The following is a 27,554-nucleotide window of genomic DNA, read 5'->3' on the forward strand; positions in this document are numbered from 1 at the left end:
TCATTCAACGTCGCCCCATCTAGGTTGCGCTATGGCTGGAACTAAATTATGCTTTAGAACTAAACTTGCGCGTCATTTACGTGCCAAACGTTCCGACTCACAACGAACTGACTTCGATGATCAATGCTTTCCCCAAACTTCGTGTATTATCTTCCAACCCGTCTCTTCATCCGTCGACAGAAGCTGCAGAATGTTTAGGGGAGGAGCAACCGCACATACTCCGTTTCATACCGGGTCCGACCACGGCCGACGTATTCGGTGCGCATGTTCGTCTACTTCTTTAGCAGGGGTTGTGATGGTGTCAGAAAGATGCCGAGCTCTGGTTGTCTCTGACTGAAAGATGGTGGCTAGGACTCAAATGGCTTGCTTTGAGGTCTACCCGCTATCCTTCAATCAGAGCCAACCAGATTTCGGCGTTCTGACGTCACCACATCCCTTGCAAAAAAAAGCAGACAAACTTGCGCTCCGCATACAATACGATAGAGCCAATAAAGCAGCTTCGAAAGTGTAGTGTGACGGCGCTCGTTGGCTTGCTTGGTTTGCTTACCAACTAAGCCAATCACGCTAAAAAAAAAGTACAGGATTTAGGTTAGGTGGCGCAAGCTACCGCCCGTTACAAAAGGTACAGCCATTAACATCCATCCATCCATCCAGCTGTGAATTCACTGTGCGTGATGGGTTTGGTTGGTGATACCAAACGCACAATGGCGAAGGGCGACGTGACAGTGCATATTTGGCGTTACATGAGCGCCTTCATGGAATGGCATATACCGTCGGCTGCGCTTGGAGTTAAAGTGAAACGGAGTATACGGGGCGAAAATTCGTCTGCTTCTTGCAGGAAGGGTTGTGATGACGTCAGAACACCGAACTCTCATTGGCTGAGTGAAAAATAAAAATAGTGGATAGACTTCAAGGTATGAAAGATTGAGGCCCTCCCGCTATCCTTTCGATCAAAGTCAATCAGAGTTGTGACGTAACTGCAAATCCTGCCCAAGAAGCAGATGACTTGCTCTCCGCAGAGCTTCCTTTGACTCATGGTCAACTCTCTTGGACATTCCGTGTAATAAAGTGTCCGAGGAAATATAAAAAAATTCTAATTGATTTGAGTTTGTGAGACCCTGGCAATTCCAGACCTTGGGAACATCGCGATTCTTTGTCAAACGAAAAGCGGAAATTGACAATCTCCTGAAAGTGCCCAATAGGATTCAATACAATAATTGTAGAGCCGCGGAATAAAAATTTTACGCGTCCAAAAAGTTAATTATTGAATATTGATATTTTATGACTGTCATATAAAATATTTCCGCAGAATATTGCGATCTTTGTCTTTGTTCAGATTGAATTATAATGTTAGTGCCTTGGTCGAGACGTTGATGTCCAAAAAAGTAGGGGATGAACGTGGTTGTCCTTTAGGAAATGGTTCCGTACGCGTGAATAAAAAACGCGAGACAAAGATGTGTGACGACTGAATAAGTTGTATACGATTGAACGTACTTCACTCCATTTGGATGACTGTACCGCTTCTTAACTCTCGTGATTTTCCGTCCAAAAACAGGCTCGTCCACGGTCAGAACGAGCGCCCTGTAGCCGGCCCTTTCGGCGCGTTTTACCAGACACTTTGTGAGGTCGCGGTCAATGGCAATCTGCAACTGGAACCAGCGAAGTCCTTCTGGCACCTCCTTTCGCACGGCCTCCATGGAAGTGCTGCTGTATGAGCTCAGTATCATCAGGGTCCCCTCAGCATGGGCAGCTACAAGGACAAGAAACGCCGACTCTTTTAGAAGCTACTCAAAAAAGGTAATTGATCACATGCTGGAATGAGGCGTTCGCATGCAAGAACCGTCCACGGATATTGTGTCCTTATCAATGACAGACACAAGTACCTGTCCGTCGTTCAGGCGGAAAATATGTATATCAAGAGAAAAAAAAATCACCCACTTAATTTGTTTTAATACCCAGTTCATGTATTTAAGAAATTATATACGCGGGATGTTTTTTTTAGTGGTCTTACAGATTTGTTTCATAAAAGCCGCGAAAGATACACCGCCATGATGTGGTCAGTGCAGGTGAGTTATACACTCTAAAAAAAAAGGGAGGAGAAATGGAGGAAAAAGTGATTTTCCTCCCTGTCCCCTACGGAAGGGAGGAAATCGCACCCGTTCCTCCATTTCACCGATTTAGATGCAGCGCAACCTGGTGGCGCTTGAAAAAGGGACGAAAATTTCCTCCCCCATGATCGCGGCGGCAGCGGCGGTTCGAACCGCCGCTGCCGCCGCGAACATGTTCAATGGCGGTGACGGCAACTTGAGGGATTGGTTACCGTCACCTAGATCAATCCCACTACTGCCCATGCGCGGTGCTAGGAGAGAAAAAGCAGAGCTGCGGGGGCTAGCGGAGGTACACTAGTTTAACAAACCAAAAAGCGAGGCGCGTAGCGCGGCGCGCGTCTCGCAAGAATCACGCCGTATGTGCCCGCTTCGAGATCGCGCTTATTCATTGTGAATGAAACCTTACAGCTGCGATAAGTACAGGTGACGACTTATCACTGGCATGGCAAGTACGACCGCTTTCGTCGCGTTACTTGCTACATTACAAGTGGACATAGTGAACGTGGAGCGAGGGAACAAAAAAAGGACGAACAGGCTCGAAACTATCTATCCTTAACCAGCTCGCCTGCCTATTGGCTTTAACTTCAGTAACAAGTAGGGCGCACAAGAAATAATCGTCATAAGCGTGGAACATTTTTTTCTTTAATCACGTTGTTGCTAAGATCGCTGCTCTATTCGAGTCGACACGTCTATACGTTCCTAGCCCCGTCACCTCCGCGAAAAACATATACACTTGAAATAAAGCGTACGTACCATATACAGCGAAAGGTGATCCGTGCAGCGTTTATTTCAGTTCTGTGTAAAACAGAACAGCATATCCAGTCGATAGGAACGAGAACTGCGATGCGGCGAGCGACTGCCGTCTGACACACGTCGTAGTCCGTCAACATCGGGACCACGACCGGCTTGCGGGAACACGCGATATATTTTTTTTAAAAAAAAAAAAAACCTGATCTCCGCACAAGAAAGGACGCTGAAATGACGATTCGGCGAAGGAGCGAAGCAACAAATCCGGGAGACAAGGTCAACAATTCATTCGGGAAGAGTCCACTTGGAAGAAAGGGTAGTACAGACATTCCATTCTGGTTGCGGGGCGAAGGGGGGGAGGGAGGCCGGATCTGCGGTCTTGAAGGAACGGATGATCCAACCAAGCGGACGGTTCACCGCCGCTTTTTTAGTTTGTGCGGCATCTCCTGCTACTGTGTGCTACATATCAAATAACGCACTCGCAACAAAAAAAAAAAAGAAGGTAAAGTGAACAAATAATTCCGTCGCACTTTTGTTTTCTTTTATGCGGCCCACTTAGTCCCTTATCGCGCGGTTTCTCTCGTGTCGCGAAACGAGCGCTGGCCGGCTGTAGCACACGACCAAGTTCACCCGGCGTCAACAACGTGGATCTCAAGTCTGCTCGTCGCAAATGTACTGGACTTACTTTTAAAAGAAGCAAGGATGAACATAAGCTTACTATTAACGTTCTATTTAGATAGCGACATGAATAGAATATTACTAACAATTGCTGTACAACCTTTTATTTTAGCTTTAGTGTCCAAAATAGTTGCATTGCGGTAGCTCTCGTAACGCTATATTCTGCAACGGGTTGCAAACGTCCTCTAAAACATGAAAACACGGCTCCGCTACGGTACATATAGCGGAGGCCATACCCATAATAGGGAGTTTTCGTACATCGTTTTCGCCGTCCCGCAAGGCCCTCCGCAACCCGCTACGATAGCGGGAACTCCACAGTCAAGGCTATCGCCGCGCAGGCGCAGTAGCAACTTCTTCGTTGCGGAACGCTTAGCGGAAGGGGCAGCGCGGTCTACGAAAACTCCCTAATGGATTGCTTATAGAGTTGCGGAAGTGATTGAACGATCTAAAACTCTCAACACGGGCTTTTTAACTTTTTGACTTGGGCAGCATGATGTTTTCAAGCGGTTGTGATACCAAAGTCATGGTTCGTGGGTCCTTATCGCTCCCGGCACTTACTAATTATAGGTAGAACGCTCCAGGTTAGAAAATTAAAACAATATTAAATTTCACTTTTACGGGTGACGAAGCGTGACCCAAGATATGTCCCCTGCTCTTGCAACGAGTCTTGTTAAAACCAGGAATATTTTTTGTTTGAAAAATTCCTTGAAATTCTTGTGCAACAATTAAAATTAATCATTCCCCCGCCGAAACTTAAAATTGATTACACTGGCACTGCACACTCCAATCAAGCTATAGCTTGGTGGCAAATTTTAGCACCAGTGTACTGCATTTCAACACTGCATTGCCAACATGATTCTTCGAACTTATTAAAAATATATTCATTAAATTTTAGTTAATTAACCTAATGATCTACATTTACTTTGATCAGGGTGTTGAATTAAGAGATAGGGGCTATTCCAAGAGACAAGTGAAATAATCTATGAAGTACGAGTAACACTCGCTCCGTCTCTCCGTGTTTATGCGACAAATGATGGCAGTCACCGGCCAATTCGGATTCAAAATTAAGACTGCCATATATAGAGAGAGTGCGAAGTTAGCGTACGTGGAGAGGGGTGGGGGTTCAGTGTCGGTGCGTTGTTGCGTTTGTGGGGTGTTCTCCTTGTGTTTCGTGTATTCTGTATGTTCGGTGTTGTATTTGCCATGTAGCGTTCAAAGGCGGGGGACATTGGAAAACAAATTGGTACTCCACCAACATTTTTTTTTCTGTTTTGAGCGCCATCTGGTGGAAGTTATATGAATTACACGAGGGGAGAAAGTTTCCTCCATTGGGCGAAAAAAGGTGGCGATTTTCCTCTCTTCTTAGGGGAGGAACGTTTTCTCCACGAGCAAAAATAGGTGGCAACTTTCCTCCCTTCCTAGGGGAGGAAATTTCCTCCCGTTTTGTAGGAGGAAAATTTCCTCCATTTGTAGAGCAATATATGATACATGCGAGTTCCTCCTTTAAGGGAGGAAGTACTACTCCCTTTTTTTTTAGAGTGTACGGCCAGGAGAACATATAACGCAGTGTGCTAATCACATCGATAAATGGGGAATTAACAAAAAATTGTTCGCTATATTTTTAATTAGTGAAAATACAAATATGGTTCCAATAAGAAACTCAGTGCTGGGCATTACCCGAAACCACTAAATGAGTAATTATAAAAAGAGTCTTTGCGGCGCGTGGGAAGCGTGGCAGTACGCTGAAGTTACCACTCGTGCAACAAACACAAAGCTGGCGATGAGAGAACGCGGACGACAAGAGTCGGTTATAACGAAATAGCGGATATAGCGAAGTGATTTTCCATTCCCGTTAACTTCGTTATAACCTGTCTTGGCTAAATTAATTATCCGACTCAATTCACAACAATGAGGAACATGGTCCACTTGCGCCATCTAGCTCCAGACGCAGGTACCTTGTGAAAATTTCAATATTCTTGTCCAGCTCGCTTGCACCTTTGCATTTAATTGCATTATAAGCATAGGCAAAATTCGTTTTCTCGCCATAACATAAAAAGGGCAAAGTTACCAAAGCGACTGTAGACGTGGGTTCCTGATGGACGTTTACATCGTCTCGACACAAAAACACAGCTTAGAAAAGAGCGGAAGGTGGTTCCAAATGCGACTGAAATTCTGCTCAGTTTGAATGGGAAATCTTGCAAGAGAGACGAACTTTACGGGATCAAATTCATCTAGGCAGTCCTCTGAAAAGGAGTAAGCGCTGATTAAGAAGGCCGGGTCTATGGCCGACTCCTTTATAGCCAGGTAGATTGACGATAGTACCACTCAGAAAAGTTCGTGAACCCATTTTGCGCGACATAGCTCCACGAGCCGCACCGAGGGACCGTAGACAGGGTCATAAGCAAGGTTTAAGCGCTAAACGGATGCGAGTCAAAACTGTCCGATCCGACGTGTGAATTGTCGCAAAAACGGCTGCTCCGACTCGCCGGACTTGGCAGTTCGAGACACATGTTTCCGACGCGTCGTGGCGTCGTTCTGTTCAGCTCCGCCCAGTTTCGGGTATCCTTCTACCGGGTGGATGGATGGATGCTGATGGCGGTAATTCTGACGGGCGGTAGCTTGCGTTACCCAGCCTAGACATCTAAAATACTCCTCTCGCCCTTCGCGGTCTTACTGAGTTGAAAACAAACTCTGTAGATTTATGACATTCCATTAAAGTGTGCATGTCTTAAGATTATACGTGAGGCTGCTTTTCTGCTCAACATCACTTAATCACGATGGACCGCAACGGACCTTAGGAGCCATCCCAGCGAATCGAGCACTGTGTACGAATCACGTGACTACCCTCCCCGAGCATTGCTGCGTCTCTGCCGAAGTCCACGTGGCACTCACGCGGCATTGGAATGGCTCAAAGCGTCCGCTGCTGTCCATCGTCAGGTGAAACGAAGTATATTCGGGTATCGACAGTCGCAATCGGTCCCTGAAGGCCGGCTTGCTATGGACGCGCGAAATCAGCAGCTCGTTTTGTACGCACGGGAAAACTTTGATGGCATCCGTTTCATTCACAACGACGACCCGCGTGGCCGCACCGCCACCACCCGACCGCCACCCGCCCCCCCCCCCCCCCCTCCCCCCCCCCCCTCCCCCCCGTCCTGCACAAGCTTCTGTTACAAACGTGTTCCTTCTGCATCGGGAGCGAGGCATAGTCCTGAAGAACAGCCCTGAAACAATTCTTTCTTTCTTTCTTTCTTTCTTTATTTGTTTTCCTTCGGGCAGAGCCCGAAAGAAGGGCCAGTGCAAAAGGCTAAAAAAGCCTGACGTGGCACTGGTCCCTTACAGTCCACACATACAAAAATAACATGAAAATGCATTTCATCTCACAAAATAATAGAGCAGGATAAAAAACTTTTACAGAACTGAGCCACACATACATAACACAAATGCAACAATAAAAGCCATGTATATAAGGATAAAAATGCGTACTGAATGCAAAAAAAAAATAATACAGACTATAATCCACATGAAAGAAAAACAAGTCATCTAAGGAACAGACAAATAACAAACATCATTATCGCTCACTTTAAACAAACTGAATAGTGTACACCCAACAAGGCGAGTCATGCACATAAAATAAAACAAGGATGAATTTTGAAGGTATAAAATATAATACAACACTTTATTGTGATTACGAGGCTTAGATAAATTTTATAAATTTTATATAAATTTTATATACATTTTATATCATTTTATATATATTTTATTTTGTTTTATTTTTACTTCATTTTATTTTATGCATTTTATATTCATTTTATTTTTTTATTTCATTTTATATCATTTTATAATATAAATTTTATATAAATTCACACTACCATATCTTCTAATACAAGTTTGGGACTGACATAAACTTATGCAGCCCCTTTTATTTACTTTAAAATCCACAAGTCCGAGCGTACGGACCTGCGGAATCTGATTAAAAAAAGTTTCTCAGATAGTTCCATGGATGTCTTAGCCGCGACGGGGGCGAACAGGACTGCTGCTGCGTTGTTCCTGCCACATGCTTAGTGCTGGAGAGAGCTTGCTATTTCTGCTTCTCTGCAAGGCTCACACTCTTCCCAGAGTTGTCCCAAGGACTATGCCATTCCTTTGATGTCTCCGCAGCTCTGCAGAACGCAATCGCCTTGTTTGAGGGCAGTTCGCCTAACTCGCGAAAGAAACTTGTCACCTTTTTGCTGGTTGGTGTCTTCGTACACAGTTTGGTCTCAAGACATAAAATCAGACGGCTGCGCGAATTTTCAGAAAGCCGCTTTCTGCTCTACCGCTCGGTAAAATGTTTGCAACGACTCTCCTTCTTGCGTTTAAATCCTACGTTTGTAGGACGCGTAGGGTTTAGTGCACAGTGCACCTTGGAGTGCAGTATAGACCCTTTCATTCGCAAGCGCCACCAGGCTGTGCTCCAGTTTTTGACGTCCCAGCGAACTGCCGCTTCATAAAAACAATGAAGGAAGTCCACCCCAAAACGGCTGCTTGAACCGTCGATGAACCATTTTACCTTCAATTCTCCAGGGCGAACGTCAAAATAAACAATAAGCGCGTGATCTCTTCACATTTTTCGAGTATTCTCGTTAACCAACTTGAATCCTCCAATACATTCAACTGTACAGCCGAAGGCACTTGCTAAATCTGTGTAACTGTGTTGTCCGTGTAGCATCTACCTTTCCTAGCACTGGTCACATAAGCAAGCTCGATAGACTCGAAAAGACGGAGGGAGAGACTGGAAGTCACTTGAGACGCAAGCAGCGGTTCATGTTCGTAAACAGTAAAAGGGTTTATACTCCTTGAACGTCGTTTCCAAAACGTTGTAACTGGTTCTCTCTTCGTCCGGCAGTGTGCTAAGAACTTCAGTCCCTTCGGTTTCTGTGACGTTCAGGAATACCACCGTTTTCTATCTGTCAACGCGTGCCTTTGCCGGCTCGGTGGTGGCCATACAGAGCTCAAGGTGTTGGCTTATACCGGTTCAAATAGCATGCGCAGAACTTTAGCGCATGCGCGGTGCGCTCCCGTTATACTAAGTGTTTCCAATCAGTCAGTCAATTAATAAAACTTTTATGAGGACAAAAAAAAAAAAAAAAAGAGGGAGCGGAAAGGCGTTCCGTTTTTTTTCCCTATCTAGAGAACTAACAATACATTTTACCGTAAAACACATGGGTATTAACTTCAGTCATTTGTTAGCAGCGCTTCCGGAGAGCAGAAGTCACCAGGCGGGCGTAGTCGTTCCATGTTCAATAATGAGTGACACTTTTGTCACCATGTATAAAGGACGACACATGGCAGTCATGGCGAACCGTGGACGATGCGAGCGATCAACGTAACTCTATATTCTTCTAATAAAAATCTCGCTCTGACATAACCCAATACAGCTCCCCTACAACACGATTAAGTCGCATTGCAGCAGAGATATAAATGCGACCTCGCAGGATACAGCGAAGCCAGCCGTTAAATGTTTTAACTTGGCTAGACGAACGTGTACGGTAGGACTCTTTGCCTCGAAGGTGCGGACACAAACATTGCAAGATACTGACTTTCTCACAGAACGCCTTGATATGCTTACCTCTAGCGGTGGCAACCTCTCCGTCCCGATGCGCCAATTTTTGCAGGGCCGTCGGCGAAATCCCAACCGGCATGGACAACGTCATGTCCCCCAGAAGGGTGACCTCCATTCGCCGATGCGCTACGTCACGAAGTACCCTCGGCAGAAGGCGCAACCTGCGTCGAAAAGTAATTGCGCCTACGTTTAGACAGCGGGAATTAAGGTGGCCCCATTGAAAATCTGGTGTCGTCGCTGTAGATAAAAAAAAAAAAAAAAAGTAGTCTACTCATTATTTTTGGGTCCTTGAAGGGGAAATGCCACAATAATTGTGCTTTGGGTAGATAATGCTTAGAACTATTCTTTAATATTCATAAGGTATAAAACACGCGTTAGTTTCTTTTTCCCCAAGCATTGGCAGTCGCAGAAAAACTCAGCGAAAAATGAGGAGGATTCATTCCTTGTACTCGCAGCCAGAATAGGTGGCCATGTGTTCTGAAGCCACTTATATGCCACGAGTGTTTATAATAGACACGTGCAGGGGTTGGCGAAAAAATATGCAAGGCAAATTGATTAGCAATCGTTTTGCATACGTGAAACGTTCTAGCGTCGCAAACGCTTAGCGCTGCTCTGAGTTTCCAGACGCGATACGTCTACGTTCACGGCGCTGTTCATCAGATAGTTTAACGCGTACCACGCGTACCCTTAATAGTTGATCCTGGAATGAAGTGAGTCTACCTCTAATCGAGCTCATAAACCTGGCGACCAAGCCTTCCACGCTCTCGACCTCCTCTCTTTCACTGCGCACAGGCGCTCGAGATCCTCCTTGCCTGCCTCACTCCTCGTCGCCTGCCCCTCTAGTCGCATGACCTCCTCGTTAACCAATAAGCGTCGAGCACCCTCACTCCTCCTCTCCCACTCTTCAACCAATCAGTGTCCAGCCTCGTGGCCACGCTTTTATCAGTGCTTCCCTTTTATTTGTGCTTCACAAAATGCCAAATACCTAACCAAAGAAGCGTTTCACGCCAAAAAAAAAAAAAAAAATGCATGCGCTTAGTTTTGCAGGTTGTTAAGGTTCTGCTATCCTCGAAATCAGAGCGATTGGGTGCGAGGCACTACCCGAACGCATGTCGAGGCATTGATTGTCACGATCGCAAATCGAATGCTCACGCAGTGCTCGTCCACTGAAAGGAGCCACATTTATCACCGCGAGGATCGCAAGGCTCGATGACTAATCCTGGGGATCGCGTTGTTGACAACGCATACCCCCCCCCCCCCCCCCCCCCCCGCCCTCCCCCCAATGCGATCCCCACCACTTCCTCTTCAAGTTTAGCGAAGGAGAGACTAAAAGGAAACGTTCGATTATATCTTTCAAATTACGTGTCGACAAAGAAGTTTTTTGGCCGGTGGTGTTGCGCGCGAGTATAGACGCTTTGAAGACATACTGAACCTAATAATTTAGTGTCCATAATAAGTGGCGCGCGTTCTTTCCGCGAGCGAGCAGCCGCAGCTGTGCGCGAGCACAAGCAACAAAATTCACGTCAAAGTCTCCCATTAGCGCTTAAGATGACAGTTGAACGTGTGGGCTCCGGGCCAAAGGAGAATAAAGACAGGCTTTTGATCTCCACAAGTGAAAGCTACGCGCTTGTTAGTCCAATTATTCGCTTCCTTTTTACACCATGACCTCACTGCGGTGATGAAAAACTTGTTTTTATTCTCCTTTTCCCTGGAGTCGTCACATTTCACCGTAATCTTAAGCGTGAACGGGAGACTATGACGTCCATTTCGTTGCGTGTACTCCCGCAAACCGGCGGCTACTGGCACGTGGGAAAATCGTGCGCTACTCATTATGGACACTGAGATGTTTGGTTCAGCATCCCTTTAAAGGGGTCATGAAACGATATCGGGTGGGAACGTTCATGACTTTACAGAGGCTTACTGATCCTAGTCTGGCTCAAGAATATTCCCAGGCAGCACAAAACGTCGTGGAAACGTCGAGAAAAAGTCCCGGACGTCCGTGACGTCCCGCATGACTTCGATCACGTTTTTTCGATGTTGAGGTGACGTCCTTATATAACGTTCCATTAGAGTCCAATCAGTGACGTTGCGACGACGTTGTATTTCAACTCAAACGTCGTCAACGTTCCCACGACGTCGATGCATGACGTTCTCACAACGTCCAACGCTCACGTTTCTTTGACGTTGAACTGAAGTTCATAAATGACGTCCCATTATCGTCCTGTCCGTCACGTGCTGGCGACGTCACGTTTCAACTTTAACGTCGTCATCGTCACCACGACGTCACGATAAGACGTTTCAGCAACGTCGAACACTCACGTGTCTTCAAAGTTAAAATAAAGTCCTGGGTGACGTTACATTATTGCCCCGACAGTGACGTTTCAGTGACGTCGCGTTCACACCTAAATGTCGTAAACGCTATACAAGACGTAGAAAGGGTAAAAGCACAGGCGAGCTGGTGAAGAACTTCCATCGTAAACCGGAGACACGGAAAAATAAAAAAACGGACAAAACAACATGCTGGCAACGTCGACCACTCACGTTTTGTTCGACGTTTTTAGATTTTCCAGCTTAATCTCCAGCCGCAGAATCACTGTGGTCAAGGTGACAGTGCTCAAGAGCCGCAAAGAAAACTTAAATTTTGAGGGTTTTTTGAGAGAGAGTTTCAAAATGCTATTAATTGCACATCGATGACGCTAAAGAGGGCATTTACAAAACTCAATGTACACGGAAGAAAAAAAATAATATGAAAGCATGTTGGAAATATCATTCCTTTTAGATGTGCTTGTTATAATTTTGGTTTGTTTAAAATATTGTTACAGGTTTAATGTGCGAAGCCCATGGCGTCTAGAACGGATCGAATTGTACTATTCTTGCATTTTGCACGCGCGCTGTCGTCTTCCACGGGTCCTGGGCCCTGGCACGCGCCTCAGGGGCGCCGCGACACTATCCCCTCTCCAGGTGATTTCAGGCCTGCATCATTTCCTAGGAGCATCCATACTGCTCCGCGACTACCTGTCTGTTTTTTCTGTTTCTTCTGCTCTTCAAAAAACCCCCCCAGTCTCAGGGTAAACGACGAAATGGTTGACTTCCACCAGCTAGCCTGTACTTTGACTCTTTTCTCGGTACCCGAGATTGTTTTAAGCTTCGTCAATTTTTTTTTCGTATTTTGTAACCTATGCTCACCTGCGCACAACCAAAAAATTCGCATCAACATCACAGTTCATCCATAACACCAACTTCCAGCGCCTTAGCGCTTTCGGTAGATCGGGGCGCAAAGTCTTGTCACGTGACTGCCAGTACAGATCTGGCTTTCGTTGCCACTGGTGACGTACCCAAGCGAAAATCGCATGCCAGCACACACTATATCAGTGCACAACTTCACTGCATACTTGCGCATTTTTGGAGTTGACTCAAAAAAATAAATAAAATAAAATGCCCGGCAGTGACGAAATCCGGTAGATACTGTCAACGGTTTGTGGAAATTGACATTCATGATGGCCCAGATGACGGTCCAAAAAGCGTTCAAGCCCACTCCGCACTTACGTGCGGAAAAAAAAAACACAAAACAAAAAAAAAAAGCCGGCACGGCGCGAGAGAGAGGGGGAAAGGTAGGCAGAGGAGGTGCCTGTGGCAACTCCACAGAGCACCATGCGATGCGTCGCGAAACTCGGCAAGAAGAGGGCGAGAGAGAAAAGTGGGGGAAGATAGCGACGGACGAACAATTGACAAGCCTAAGTTCCGGGTGCACGTATTTTCTCAGTCGTTCCCAAAATATTTCACTGAATGTTCTGTTCTTCGAATTGGCCCAGAGAGAACAGCTCTGGGACTCGGTCCAGCTTTTTCCGAAAGCCAGTCACTAGCACCGGCCGTCACGTCTACAGGTCTACGAGGCAGGCTGCTGTGTAGCCGTAATATTTTTTTTCCGAGTCTGCATACAGTATAAGTGCTGCGATTGGATGAGTCGTTCAAGTCGCCCCCATGAAAACGTCGGTGATCGCCAAAAACGCCGTCGTATTCAGCCACGGCTCGAGGACCTTTTTGAAGGCCATAACCAGGGACGGCGCCAGGCTTTTCATAGTGAGGGGGCAGTGGGGAGGCGCACGCCATTTTTGGGGAGGCATGGGCTTTCGATCCGACCAGAGCCTTTTTGCTCTGGATCCGACTAAAAGAACAAATATTCAGGGACGATGACTTGGCTCTTCGAGAGTTTTTAATAGAAATCAGCTCAGTTTATTTTATTATTTTACAACCTATCTACAACTCGGGTTAATGTAGCATTTCACGTGCAAAATATTCAGGCATGTTTACATTCCGCATTACTAAATAAGCACGCTCACGCTTGTCGTGGCTCATCATGTGCTCTTTAGGCAGTCCCCTGCACCGCGGAAAACCGGAGCACGGCAGCGATCATGTAGATGTAGTGACGATTCTCCCTTCTTTGCTGAATACGCCTAGCAGAGTTACACGGCGACTGATTTAGCCGCGCCACTATTCTTCGCTTGAAGAAAGCCGATGATGTTTGGGACATCTTGCGCGCCGCGCTGTTGGAGTGGCGTCGTAGTCCGCCTTCCTTTTGAAGAGCTTTCTTCCAGTTTCGATAGCCCGCTGTCAAAATACAGCACTTCCACTGTTTTACTCCCGCCCAAATACGCACTTTCAGCTTTCCTCCAACCTCCTGGGATCGTCCCTCGAAGGGACTCCGTGCCCCAGGGTCACTAATGATGGGAGCGTGACAGTTCTCAAACTGCCAGGCTCCGACCTATACCCTTTCCCAAGCACACAGAGTCGCCGTCACCAAAGTTCCTTCAAGGACCCCATAGAGACTTGAAATAAGCAGGATGACCTAGACACGTCAAAGCCGCCCCTTGGGAACCGGCCAGCCGGACCGAGCGTCTCAGGACTTTGGGAGATTTCCTCGGTCAGAACATGAACAGCGCCCTTGAGTTCCTTTGTCTGGCAGGTACGAAGCGACGGCGCAGTGCAGATGGGATTCCAAGTCTCTCCGAGTAATCACTTGGGTGAAGCTACTTTCAGAAAGTCTTTTTTTTTTGTTGGCGACAGAGAAATTGAGTGGTAGACGACGCTCCTTAGCTTCGGCAGGCCATACCGATGTTCATGCATCGTTCTTCACGGGGTACGGAAAGAAAATAAAGTGGACGGCACGAAAAATTTGAAAACATCCGGTGTGAGGCCCCTTTAGGCTGGCTATCCTTCAAGCCAATGCTATTTCCATGGGACGAGGAAATAAGGAAAATGACGAGCCATGTAGCGTATGCGGGTCTGCGCGCGAAAATTAAGGTGAGGGGGGGGGGGGGGGGTGTAAAGGCTGGCATATTTTAGGGGTGGCAGGACAAATTTTAGGGGAGGCGCCCGCCACCCCTCGCCTCCCTTTGGCGCCGTCCCTGGCCATTACGCTTCACACGTTGAATCTGCTCGGATCAAGGTGCCTGTGAGGATATGAATGACGCCCCCCAGAAAACAAGTGGCAGTGCACATAACGGCGCGTCAAGTCTAGACTCCGATCAAGACCCTTCAGACGCCTCCGACGATCCCAATCAAGAACGCCCAGCGGACGGGATCCCCCTTCTGAAACCATTCTTGTGCACGCAGCGAGAGTACCAGCTAGGCGCAATGGGACGGCTAAAGTACGCGCGTCAGCGCATTAATCAGAAGGAGAACGAGGTAAGCGGTGGAACATTCCGCGCCGCGTGACATCGTCTCTTGTTCACTTATTTACGTGAATTTGTTTGTTATTTTATATCTTTGAGGCTAGCCCATCCAGGGACGTCTTTTGGAGGCGCTCCGTATTGCATCTCGTGTCTGAACATGCTCAAATAAACAGTTCGTACCAAACCTGTGTTTTAGTTACTTCCTTCGTACTTGCATGATAGCAGCTTGCCTTCGCAATAATACTAAGAAAATCCTTTTTTTTTTTCGGGGGGGGGGGGGGGGGGGGGGGGGACAACGTTTTCCCACAACGGCTAGGGAACGTAATTTGGAAAGGTTTCTCGACGTTCTGTGAACGTCGTTGGTAGTCCGGATGTCGTAAACACACGTATCATAAACGTCGAGGGAGGACGCAACGGCCCACTGAGACGTGCATGTGACGTGCAACAAACGTCATTTGGAACGTCCCCTCGACCTCCTGTGCACCTTTTCTCGCGGACATTTAAAGGTTTCATCGACGTCGAAGGAAGGTAACGTCCGGACCTTCGACGTTTTACGACGTCACGTTACAGACGTCTTCGACGTTCTTTCCACGTTTTCTTCACGTTTATGTGCTGCTTGGGTTCGCATGGACCGTTACTGATTTAGAAGCTTCTTGATCAAGGTGAAATCGCTAGGATAAAACGGGACAATTTCTTTCAGTCATTGCCTTCGTAGAGCTTGATGACGTAATTGGGGGATCGAAACCACCCGCGTGACGAAATTCAAGCGCGACTCATGGATTGGAGATGAGAACTGCGTGAGCGCTCGACTTCGGCTTGCAACAATCAGTGCCTCGGCGGACACGAAACTCTGACGACGCGTGGAGCTCAGCACGCATTTTCTACTTTGTGGACCCCAGCGCGTGGCTATGATCAACACTGGCGGCATAGGATGGGCACCTGGTCACGTGACCGTTTTTTCTGCCTCCGAGTTGAGGGGATGAACGATGCTCATGTTTCTCGAATTTATCTGCCGACTGCCATTACTTAGATAGAATAACTAAGACCAATATATTCGGTTATTAACGTCAAGGAGTGATTCTGAGTATGCTTAGCGAAAGCAGAAGAATCGTTTCATAGCCCCTTTAAATGGGTACTTTATCGAAGTTTGAAATATACGTCGTGTTCAGAAAGGGGTTCTCCAATATCCGACAGAAGAAAAACAAGCGAAGGACCAGGATTGTTGATTTCAGGATATAGAAACATACCACACTGTATCGAAACGCACCACACACCATTTATTTGCATTGAGGTACAAGCCTGGGAGGCGATCCCATCGTCATCTCTTGTTTCAAAATCACACTAATTAAGGCTGGGGTTTCACCTTAAGCGACAGTCACACGGGGGAGAAATCCGCGCTGGGATGTGCGTGACATCGCCAGCAAGTCCAATTTCCTTCTCAGCTTCGTCGTTCACTCAGGGATCTGAGCGTTTACTGTCCACTTGAGTGGTTTCCACTCTTTGCACCACCGCAGACAAATTGAGCAAACTGCATTTTACACAGTAGAAAAAAAAGAACAACTGGCACTTGATACTTTGGGTTCTCTTCAAAGATGCATAGACCTCGGACATTCTATCATATTTCAGTGGATACCAAGTCATTGTAATTTACCTGGAAACGAGGCGGAAGATGTGGGAGCGAATTCAGCTTATACCTTACAAGCAACACTTACACACCGACCGTATTGTCGGAACAATATAAAAATTTTAATAAATCTTCACACAATGAAAGCAACGAAGAAACCATGGCATGAAGAATCCTATCATCATGCTCCTCTCTATGCACTGAACCCTATCCTCTCATTCAAACTTCCACGAGACCTTCCTCGGCGGACTGGGGCAGTAATGCAGCGAATATACGACTGGGTGTTGCCCACACATAGTCTATCCTGTACAAAATCGGACAAGCAAGAATATCGAAGTGTCCAGGTTGTGCACTCAACGAAACGATCACAAACGTCTTATTCGACTGCGCATATACGACATCGAAAAAGAATGCCCCAAGAATGTCCTTGCTCAAGTCGACTAGCGACCATTTTGCGTGAGAAAAAAGCTCGGCACCTGGGACACCTAAAGAAGCCAAGGCGTCAAAGGCTCTAATGTGTATCCTCCAAGACACACGTCTAAACTTCTGCCTTTACAATATGAACGTGATTTCGGTGCATAAGTCTATATGTGTGTAATTTTTGACATGTTAAGTGCTGTTTCCCCTTCTCCTCCTATCTTTTCTTGTGTCTTTTAATTCCTGATAACCCCTCCCCCGAACAAAGTAGCCGACCAGGACAATTACCCCTGATTAACCTCTCTGTATTTCCCATTCTGAGAAAATATGACCGAAAACTAACTGTTCGGCCGCCAAACGAGGATTGTTCGTGCCGCCCGAGTTTCCCTCTCTTTCTCCTTCCGACGCGTAGATGACGTCACAGCGCCTCGTCGCAAAAGCCTGACGTTTTTGCCGCGTGATGCGCGTGCCGGGGAATAATACCCGGTATTTCTCCCTCGTGAGAATACCGCCTTAAAACGCTCTTTCAGAAATGCAGTACCATCTAGTAGCTCCAGTGTTGTACGGAACGGCGTTCCAAGGAACGGCGTTCCTGGAACGCGTTCCTTTTAGGGGAACGAAGGAACGCCGCCGTTCCATTTGGCATCGGTGGAACTGGAACGGGAACTCGTTACATTTTTACTGGAACGGACAAAAGAACGGCGTTCCTTTTTTTCGCCACTGGGGTAATTTTTAATTTATTACTAAGAGGGAAATATTAAAGATATAAAAACAATGTCTACGAAGAGCAGAATCTTGTTAGCGTTTTGGTTACTTATATTAGGGTTTATTTTGTGTGCTCCTCGCTTGGTAACAGTTGGGTACATGAAAGCTAGTGGACATTAATTCTTTTTTTAGTGCCCGAGGCTGCAGTCCAAAGAGCAAATCCTAAAACCTTTAGTTAAAGGAAAAGGCACAGAAAGAGGGACGTTTCAAACTCAGCTACTTGCCTTACTTCCACAAATCCCCATACACGCAGAAATCTGGGGCCGACTATATACAGCCGCCAGTGAACTTGCACAAAGATAACCACAGTTACAACAATAAATCAGGTTACTAGCCTTTAGACATTGAACACACTCTTCTATCCCGAACATTGGTCACTTAAAAAAATACACAAAAATTTACCTTTATTCCTTCTCCTCTCCTTCGAATTTCGCCTTCAAACTAAACAACGAATCCAACCTTCACGAAGAAGGACTTGTAATTTTTAAGACTGACCTCCCAAAAGTCTTACCCTCTTCTGCACTTGCTCGTCTTGCAGACAGCAACATCGATCAGCAACTGTTGTTAAAGGGATACTGAACCAAAGATTTTAGTGCCCACAATAAGTGGCGCACGTTCTTTCCACGAGCCAGCAGCCACCGGTGTGTGTGAGCACACTCAACGAAAATGACGTCAAAGACCTCCATTCGCGCTTAAACAGTGAAATGCATGGGCTTGGGGCCAAAGGAGAATAAAGACAGGCTTTTCATCTCTACAAGTGAAAGCTACGTCCTTGTTACACCAATTAATCGCTTACCTTTTACACCAGACACCACTGCGTAGATGAAAAACTTGTCTTTATTCTCCTTTGGCCCGAAACCCTTGCATTTCACTGTCCTCTTAAGCGCGAATGGAGGTCTTTGACGTCATTTTCGTTGCGTGTGCTCGCGCACACCGGCGGCTGCTGGCTCGTGGAAAGAACGTGCGCCACTTATTATGGAGACTACATTCCTTGGTTCAGTATCCTTTTAAGTTCGAACACGGGACTTTGTTAGATTGAAACGTACGATGTTGTTGTATACGCTCGTGCAATGCAACGGTACATTTGGCTCGCCTGCATAGCCGACCACAAACATGAATATGGTTAAAAGCTGAGATTTTTAATAGTGAATATATCATAAAATAAACCTCTGCTTCCGCTTGTTTTGTTCTCCAAATGCCTTTCCATCACGGCATTCAGATTCTTAAGTTGGCATTTGATGGGATAGATAAAAATATAAAACTTGGTTCGATCCAACTCAATATGGTAATCAGCAAAATACAAATGTAACGTACTTGTAACGATACGTTCCTTTTTGTTAACTGTAACGGGAACGAGTTCTTTTTTAGATATGAAACTTGTAACGGGAACGCGTTCCAAATATCAGAAGGAACCTTTCGTTCCTTTTTTTGAGGAGCGTGTACAACACTGAGTAGCTCAAATGTCAGTCTAAAGTTTTATATGCTAATGGCGACTAAAATACGGTATTTATCAGTCAGCGGCAGACGTACGAAAGTTACAGTGATTTTCACTGTAAATTAATTTTTTTTCTCTAGTTCTTTCTGTTTTAATAGTGTCTAGAAACTACGACTCTGTACGAGGCACTCACTTGAGTAAAGCTCTCGATAAAATTCACCACATTTTATTATCGTGAGCGGCCTGGGTCCGTAAAAGTCGAGAACTGCGAGGATTCACAGGACAGCCTCAAATGGATTTCTATAAGCTACTAACAGAGGAACCAAAGGGTTATCTCAACAGCGGCGGCGATCTCAAAGGAGACTTCAAACCTAGTAGCACGGTCTCCACATCTCCGCGGCAATATAGACGACGTTTAGGGCTAGGTTACCGCGGGTCCGTTCGATAGATACCTCCGTCGGTGCCAATGATCGTCTACATTGTCTCACTCAGAGAAGACACACGCACCAGAGTAAGGACATAGTCCAAGAGCATTTATTAAAAGCCTCAAAATGAACTCCTACGTCCCTATCCACAACGCCCCCCCCCCCCCCCCCCCCCATCCCTCCCCGCGCCGCAAGGTGCCAAATAGGGATGTCGCGAACCACCCTAGGTTCGATTTCGAAAGGTTTCGATATTTGCGAAGCGAACTGAGGTTCGATTTCGAACAATTTCGATATTTTTGTACCGACCGAGGTTCGATTTCGAAAAATTCGCAACTTTTGTCCACAGTGGAGTTTCGAATTCAAAAATTTCGAAGCTTTCACGGTTTCTAAAATTTCGAATTCGAATATTTCGAATATTTTTTTTACTTCAGGTTCGATAAATTCAAAGATTTCGAAATTCTTTGTAAAAAAAATTCGAAAACTTCGAACGCTTCCAATTTATATAGACATAAAGTTCGAACAATTCGAAGATTTCGAATTTCTTTTGGCATAAAGTTCGAAAAGTTCGAAAGTTTCGATTCTTTTTTAACGCTAAATTAAAAAAAAAAAAAAAAAAAAACCTTCGAAGATTTTGAATTTTTTTCTAATCCAAGTTTTCAAAGTTTGAAGTCCGATTTTCAAGTTTTTCTACAGTTTCAGTTTCAAATAACGTTTTCACGACTCACTGGTTTTCACAAAATCAAGTTTAGAAAAGTTAGGGTGTGATATCTAGATTCTGCGAAGTTGGTCAGGCAATTAAATGAGACACGAGTGTCCCGGACGTGCTAGAATATTTGCCAGTGCAGAATTGTGACCGCAAGCCCCGGGGGGGGGGGGGGGGGGGGTCTTTAACCTGCATCACGCAGTAGTGATTGCACGAACACACTGTTTTACGAGACTCATCCAGTTCGAAACGGCCAGGGGCGAGCAGGAGGTTGAGGCTCAGAAAAACCTGGAAGCGACCTGGCAAACTAGCTCGCCACCCCTTGCACGCTGGTAGTAATCCGATCCGGTGAAGTTTATAATTGTCCTGGAGGTTTATTTTCTGGGACGGAGGAATCGCCTCGCAAAAAGCACAAAAGCCGACACAACTCGAGGTCGAGGAGCGTTCTACCATACAAGTGGCGTCGGAAGAGGAAAAACGGGGGGAAAGAGGGTACCGGGGGGGGGGGGGGGGGGGGGGCTTCAGCCTCTTTTTCCCCCTTGCAGGTATTTCGGACTGTTAAAGAAAACAATACGGGGAAAGAGGGCGTGGTCGAGCTTATTTTAATCTGAAATTATTTATGCATATGTATAGCTACTGTCGCTCTTCACTGCATAAAAGGTTGCGTAGATGGTCATTGTTAGAAACCCGTTGTCAGAAGGCACTGCTCGTCACATGCTTAGTGGTTCGGAAGTTCAAAGCTATGTCTTTTCGACCTAAACACCTGTGCCGATAGTAACAAAAGAAAAAAAAAAAAGAATAAATGCGGGAATAAAAAGCAGGTGAAAAAAAAAAAAAAAACTATCAAGAATGCGTCGGAAGTGTTCTATTCTTGCATATTCAGAGGTTCAGAACTTCGAAACAAGTTTCTTTTATTAAAATGTGTACAGGCTAAAAGAAACACGTCCCAGGAACGTGAAGCGAAAAAAAAAAAAAACGTTTTCTTTTAATCACGTGCTGAACTTGAACACTACTAGAAATCTTCTGGAATGAGTTAATTTATTCCTTAACGTGAAAAAACTATAAATATATTATTTTGTATTCTGCAGATGGCAATGATATGTACTGTCTGTGGTGTTAATTGAAATGCGATACCTCAAACAACTTAGACGAAAATAAATATCAAGTTTAGGTCATAATTGCATGCAGATACATGTTTGGACATTTCTTCGAAACTCACGTTGAATAACAATAATCACATCTTAAGACGGCACTTACCTACGCTATACATAGATCATTCTTAAAAAAGTATAACATATCTGCCATAAATAGCTCCGGCTGCAGCGTGCTTCAAATCTGGCACAAACGATAATCGTCAAAAACCCGTCGTTCGTCCTCGCCCCTTCGGGGATTTATTTCTTTAAACCTAAGCATGCCAGAACATTGAAATAAACGACATTGTCTTTCGTAAGAAACGCAGCACCGCTTGTAAAAGTTCGAGAAAAAAAAAATTACGAATGTACCCCACTACTTGAAATCAAATGAAACCGTCCGCCGGTCTTTCGAAGTTCGACGACCGTCGAACTTTTACCCTAAAAGTTCGAAATTCGTCGAACTTCTGACTTTTCAGAATTCGAAAGTTCGAAACTTTTCGAATTTTCTTGATAAATAAGTTCGAAAGTTCGAAATTAATCGAATTTTTTGGTCAGTCAAGTTCGAAAATTCGACAAGCATCGAACCTTGCAGCGCAATAAGTTCGAAAGTTCGAAAATTATCGAATTTTTTAGCGTAATAAGTTCGACGGTTCGAAAAGCGTCGAACTTCTTAGCTTAACAAGTTCGAAAATTCGACCTCCGTCGAATTTTACGATAAAGACAATTCGAAAAATCGAAATCTTTCGAACCTTTCGAACCGCTTGATTCGATCATCGAAACTTCGAATCGAAAAAAGTTCGCGGCATCCCTAGTGCCAAACCTGCCAGACGCGGCCTTACAGAGAGCCGAAATCGGAGAAGCATCGGAGAAGTCGCCGATATACGTCCTATCTCTTTCGCAGTCACCGTACGAGTCCACTTCCCGAAAGCGGGGGGAACATAAGAGGCGAAACCTACCTCCTACCCTGTCAGCAGTGATCCGTATCCAAGCGGGGCGAACGGAAAGAGGTCCCCTCAGGAAAGAATGAGGGGAGGGCCCTCCAAGACTGGGAGCCCTCCGCTTCATAAACGGGTCGGAGCTCACGGCAAAGGAGACCCAGCGTTCAATCCGCGACCACAAAAAAAAAACCAAAAAAAAAAACCACAAATGCACGTTAAGAAAAAAGAGAGCGTCACTTGCTCCCTCAGGGGAGCAAATACGCTGCCGCAACCATTAATCCCCTAGGGGAGAAGCAGTAACGGGAACAACTGTTGCGCCCCGTCCGTTAGTCCCTCGCATTAGCACTGTTGGGACTAACTGTTACACCGTTTCGATTGCACCTTGAGAACCAACCGTTAGGCCCCTGCACTTGGACCCCTGGAACTAAATGTTGTGCTTTTGCATGTAGACCCCTGGGATAAAAGGTTAATCCTTCACATTTTGTCTCGAGCCAGAAAAGTTTGAACCCTTGCTGTTAGTCGCCTTCGACTCAGTTGCGCTTCACAAGTTGCACAGAACTGGAGAAACAAGCCTTGCACAAGTCTACTTGTTGTCTAGTGTACTTCAATCTCATGGACAAAATTGTGCAGTTCAGGTTAAACTTAGCTTTATTGCCTTCAAGGATGACTGAAGTCCAAGTTCCTGAACTGTAGAATCCACGATAAGGCCGAATACCGAAGAGTGCTTGCGTCGACGATGGCTTGGACACCGAGACGTCTGTCCAAACCGGTCATGGTCCAAGAACCGTATATTGGGGCAACGGCAGCTTCTTGTCTGTTCGCGAAGAATTTGGATTATTAGTAACAGTGGCAGTGTGAAATACCTGATCGCTCGACAAACGTGTGAGATATAACACACGCATTAGAAGATAACAAATACAGGCTGCGTAAGTGCTTCAATGGTTCACATATAACATGCGATTTGTTGACAGCAGACCAGCGCAATATTAGATTTTTAGTTGACCGTTCCCTGCGAATTACAGACCCAGCGTGTGCGTGCGGAATCTATGCTTCAAAGTGACGGCACGAGCTTTCGCTAGCAACGCAAAAGTCTATTTTACGAAGCGCTGATGTATAGCGCTGCTCACCTTTCGTCCGCTACTTGTTGTCTGCCATGAGCAACAGTTTTGACGGTGCGATACAAGGGAGTTTTAGCAAGTCGTTTGCACACGAACGGTTCGTCCTCGAACGCATCGGCGACGACACTGCGCATGAGCGCGCGAGTCGTTCTCGGCGTCGGGAGGCTCTTCTCGTTCGTTTCTCCCATTCCGGCCGCGGGAGTCGTCACCGCAACACTGCCGGCATTGTTCACAACTCGGTTGAAAGAAAAGATGGCTTTCGGTTTGGCGACTGACTCCGCCGACCCAGCCGAGTGTTAAGCCTGTTTCACATGCAGCGATTTTGGCCCTAGAGCGGCGCGATTTCTGCCGTCGCGGCGCTCGTGCCGCTCAACCGCTGGTGCTGGCCAGAGCGCCGCGACGGCAGAAATCGCGCCGCTCTAGGGCCAAAACCGTTGCACGTGAAACACGCTTTAGGCTTAAGACAGCGGGAGGCGATTCGCCATCCTGTTAGTTTGCTTCATTTGAGAGGTTGAACCAAATAATTTCGAGGACTGCTCACAATGGTAAGCGATTGTGAATGCAGTAAACTGCGTATGCTAGTAAGTTTTTTTTATCCTGCGTGCAAAATAGCTGTCGTGGCGACCGCGAGCAGACAAAATGATTTGGTTCAACGGCACACGACGTAAACGATCGTTCAAGTTCAAAATGACTGAGACACACCACATACCTTTACGGTCGTTCAGACACTTTTTACTCGTTCTAGCTTCGGATGTTCTTGAAATTCCGACCGGCAAACCAATACAAAAATGGTCTATGGTCGTCTATGGAAGATTCTATGGCAGGCTATCACGCCCTATGGCCTTCTACGGTCGGCCATAGAAATCCCTAAATACAACTTCAGCCAGCTACAGAACAATCTATATGGTCCAGTGTCTATAAAGACTGTAAATCAATATTTTTTTTTACCCGCTTATAGAAAAAATTATTGCCACGAGTCTAAAGACTGGGGAATAATAAATTGTCTTTACCCGCCTATATAGAATTCTATGGCCCCGTGTCTAAAGACGGGGAAGCAATAAATCTTCTTTACCCGCGTATAGAAAATGTTATGGCCCCGAGCCTAAAGACTGGCAACGAGTCTAAATATTCCTCCTCCATGCTCGCGGCGGCAGCGGCGGTCTGCTAAACGATCTACTAAAACTCTCAACACGGGCTTTTGAACTCTCTGACTTGGGCAACTTGATGTTTTCAAGCGGTCGCATTATATGACCGAGGACAGTCTCGTTTTAGTCGTCTGCTGTAATGCCCAAGTCATGGTTCGTGGGTCTTTATCACTCTCGGCACCTACTTTTTATAGGAAAAACGCTCCAGGCTAGAAAATTAAAGCAATACTAAATTTCTGTAATACCGGAGGCAACGCATGTTCCAAGATATGTTCTCTGCTGTTGCAACGAGTCTTAAGAACCAGTAATATTGTTTGCTTGAAAATTCCATTGAAATACTTGTGCATCAATTAAAATTAATCATTACCCCACCAAAACTGAAAATAGATCACACTGCAATCAAGCAATAGCTTGATTGCAATGTTCACCACCAATGTACTGCATTTCAACACCTCACTGTCAACACGATTCATCAAACGTATTAGAAAGATAATTATTAAATTTTAGTTTATTGGCCTAATGATCTATATTTCCTTTGCTCAGGGTGTTCAATTGAGAGATGGGGGCTATTCCAAGAGACAATTCAAATAATGTATTAAGTGCGAGTAATATTTGCTCCGCCCCTCCATGTTTTTGCGACAAATGATGAGTCACCAGCAAAGTCGGATTCAAAAACTAGACTGCCATATATATGGCTAGTGCGAACATAGCATATGTAGAGAGGAGTGGGGGTAGTGTTCCCGAGAACTTGCTGTTGTGTGTGGTAGTGTTCTGCTTCTATCCTTTGTGTTCAGAGATGTATGTATATGGGTGTATCTCAAAACGTCCCATTCGCATTTGAACCTTGCACATTTCGACCCATTCTCATTTGGTCCTTCTCGTTTCAACCTTCTCATTAGATCCGAATCGTGTTTTTCGCAACTGGACCCATTCTCATTTCACCCGTTCGCGCTACGACCGAATGGCACTCGTTCGGCATGCTTCTAACGTCGTTATGCCTTCGCGGCCTTGTTGATGAGCCTTACCTTGCTTGGGCCCCCAACATACCATCAGATATATCTTACGTGTAGAGGTACGCACTGAGAATCGTACATTGACGACTGCTTGCCTTCCCCTAAGCAAACTAGAAAAAAAAATGATGAACATTTAATTTGGAAACTTTGTTTAGAAAGAAATAGCATACATAATAGCAGTGGTTCTCAACCATTGGTGTTTCGCAGACGCCTTGTAGAAAGATGGAGATGATGGAGGACCCCGTTCAGGGTGAGAGGAATAGAAACGTATAGGTTATCATGATAATGATATAATAAATGGATATAACTAATTGCTCGTGTAAAGTAGACTTATCTCATTGACATACGCACGGGAGTACTCTCCCAAAAATTGGAACGTTTCTTCTCAACGTGAAGAAAGACAACTAATATTGCCGTGCCTGACTGATGAGACAGGGCTTCGCGGACCCCTAGGATGTCTTCGCAGGCCCCCTTTTGAGAACCATTGCATTATTGAAGTGGTGGCATTGTGAGAGACCTCAAACAATGTGACATATCGGAATATGATCTGGCTGCGATGAATAGTTGGTCTGTTTTATTGTCGGCTAGTAGTTTTTCACGACGACCTCGACGCACTGCTAAAATCCTTAGCAGAGAGAGTATGCCTGTAGTGTAGCGCACGCACACGCACGCACACACACACACACACGCACACACACACACAAACGCACACACACATTATCTCAATGTATTAATATTACCCTCAAAAACGATTTTGGTATAGAAAGAGTCAGGCGCGACGGGTCACAGCGAGATATTTTGGAGAATGGCTGTTTTGAAAAGGGCCAGGTGAAAAGGGCGAAACGAGAACGGGCTCAAATGATAACCACCCATGTATATATCTACCATGTGGCGTTCACAAGAACTTGAAGTAAAATTTTTTTTTTTTTTAGATTTTGCTGGCTAAAGAGAGCCATAGGCTAAGCTTTAGAAAAGTCTTTAGCCAACCACTAGAAAAGCTAAAGAGCGCTATGGCTGGACAGCGATAGGGCCATAGACAAAGCTAAAGAAATCCATAAAGGCGACCATAAAACATGCTAAAGACAGTCATAGAAAATTCTTTAGCTAATTGAGCCAAATAGCTAAAGCCGTCCCTACAAAGGATTTTCTATAGCCGACCATAGGACATTTTTTGTATGGGAATGTTACGTCGGCCGTCTTGTTTACATCAGTCGTACGCCGGAAACACGAGCCGTTACGGATTTACACGTTTCAGAATGTTTGACATGTTTACTAGAACATGGCGCTACCTGCCGACCAAAATCATCATCAACGTTTACATGGTTGCGCCAGTATCACGATTCGCAAAAATATGTCAAATCTCGCGTACGGTTTCACGGAACAAACCAGCAGCACCGTTCGTGATTTCGGAACCGAGGGCTCGAAAAACGACTCACTAAAACTCCCTACAAAGCTGGTGAACGATCCTGTCAGCACGCGCTTAGAGCAAGGTCAGCATTATTCTTGTAGCGCTCCGCTGCATGTGTGAACAGGCCTTTATGGTCAAGGGGCCCCCTGCCAGGGTCTGCAAAACACAAAAAAGAAGCCATCGGTAGAACTGGCGTTTTGCTCGTTACAATTGAATATCAGGTCTCTGCGCTGCATAACAAAATTAGCAACCATGGTGCCAAGAAAAATAGAACATGGCGCGCCCTTTGCATGCTCGAGAACGCATTCTAACTAAAAACACTTTCTGAAGCGGCAGTTAATGAATATACCGTAAATAGAACTACTTCAACATACCTTAATCGAGTTCCCTTGACTTGTGACTTCAGAACAGATCAAGTGCAGTGCTGCAGCACCGCGAATCCAAACCAGATCCAGCAATGATCGGAGACGACACAGAGAGAAAAAATAGCGACCAGCTTCCGACGAAGGCTGTATTCCAACTTGCTAAAAACAGGTTATTTTTAAATAAAGAACGCTTCCCATTTTCCCGACGCACCCTATCTGCCCAATCTTCCCAAACGAGGAGCACAAGAAAGAGTGCGG

At 45.7% G+C, this 27,554-nt stretch overlaps 1 protein-coding gene across 1 annotated transcript in view; it reads right to left on the bottom strand.

Moving 5' to 3' along the window:
- Positions 1-27,554, bottom strand: part of LOC115331685 (hydroxyacid oxidase 1) — a 71,253-nt gene that overhangs the window by 41,003 nt on the left and 2,696 nt on the right. Inside the window, exons 2-3 of the mRNA XM_029993848.4 lie at positions 9,142-9,296; positions 1,495-1,750 (exon numbers count right to left, since the gene is read on the bottom strand). Coding sequence (XP_029849708.4) covers positions 1,495-1,750; positions 9,142-9,296 — 411 coding nt within the window. The remainder of the gene's footprint in view (positions 1-1,494; positions 1,751-9,141; positions 9,297-27,554) is intronic.

This window comes from Ixodes scapularis, unplaced genomic scaffold (assembly GCF_016920785.2).
Source record: "Ixodes scapularis isolate PalLabHiFi unplaced genomic scaffold, ASM1692078v2 PGA_scaffold6__148_contigs__length_123643588, whole genome shotgun sequence".
Classification (NCBI taxonomy): Eukaryota; Metazoa; Arthropoda; class Arachnida; order Ixodida; family Ixodidae; genus Ixodes; species Ixodes scapularis.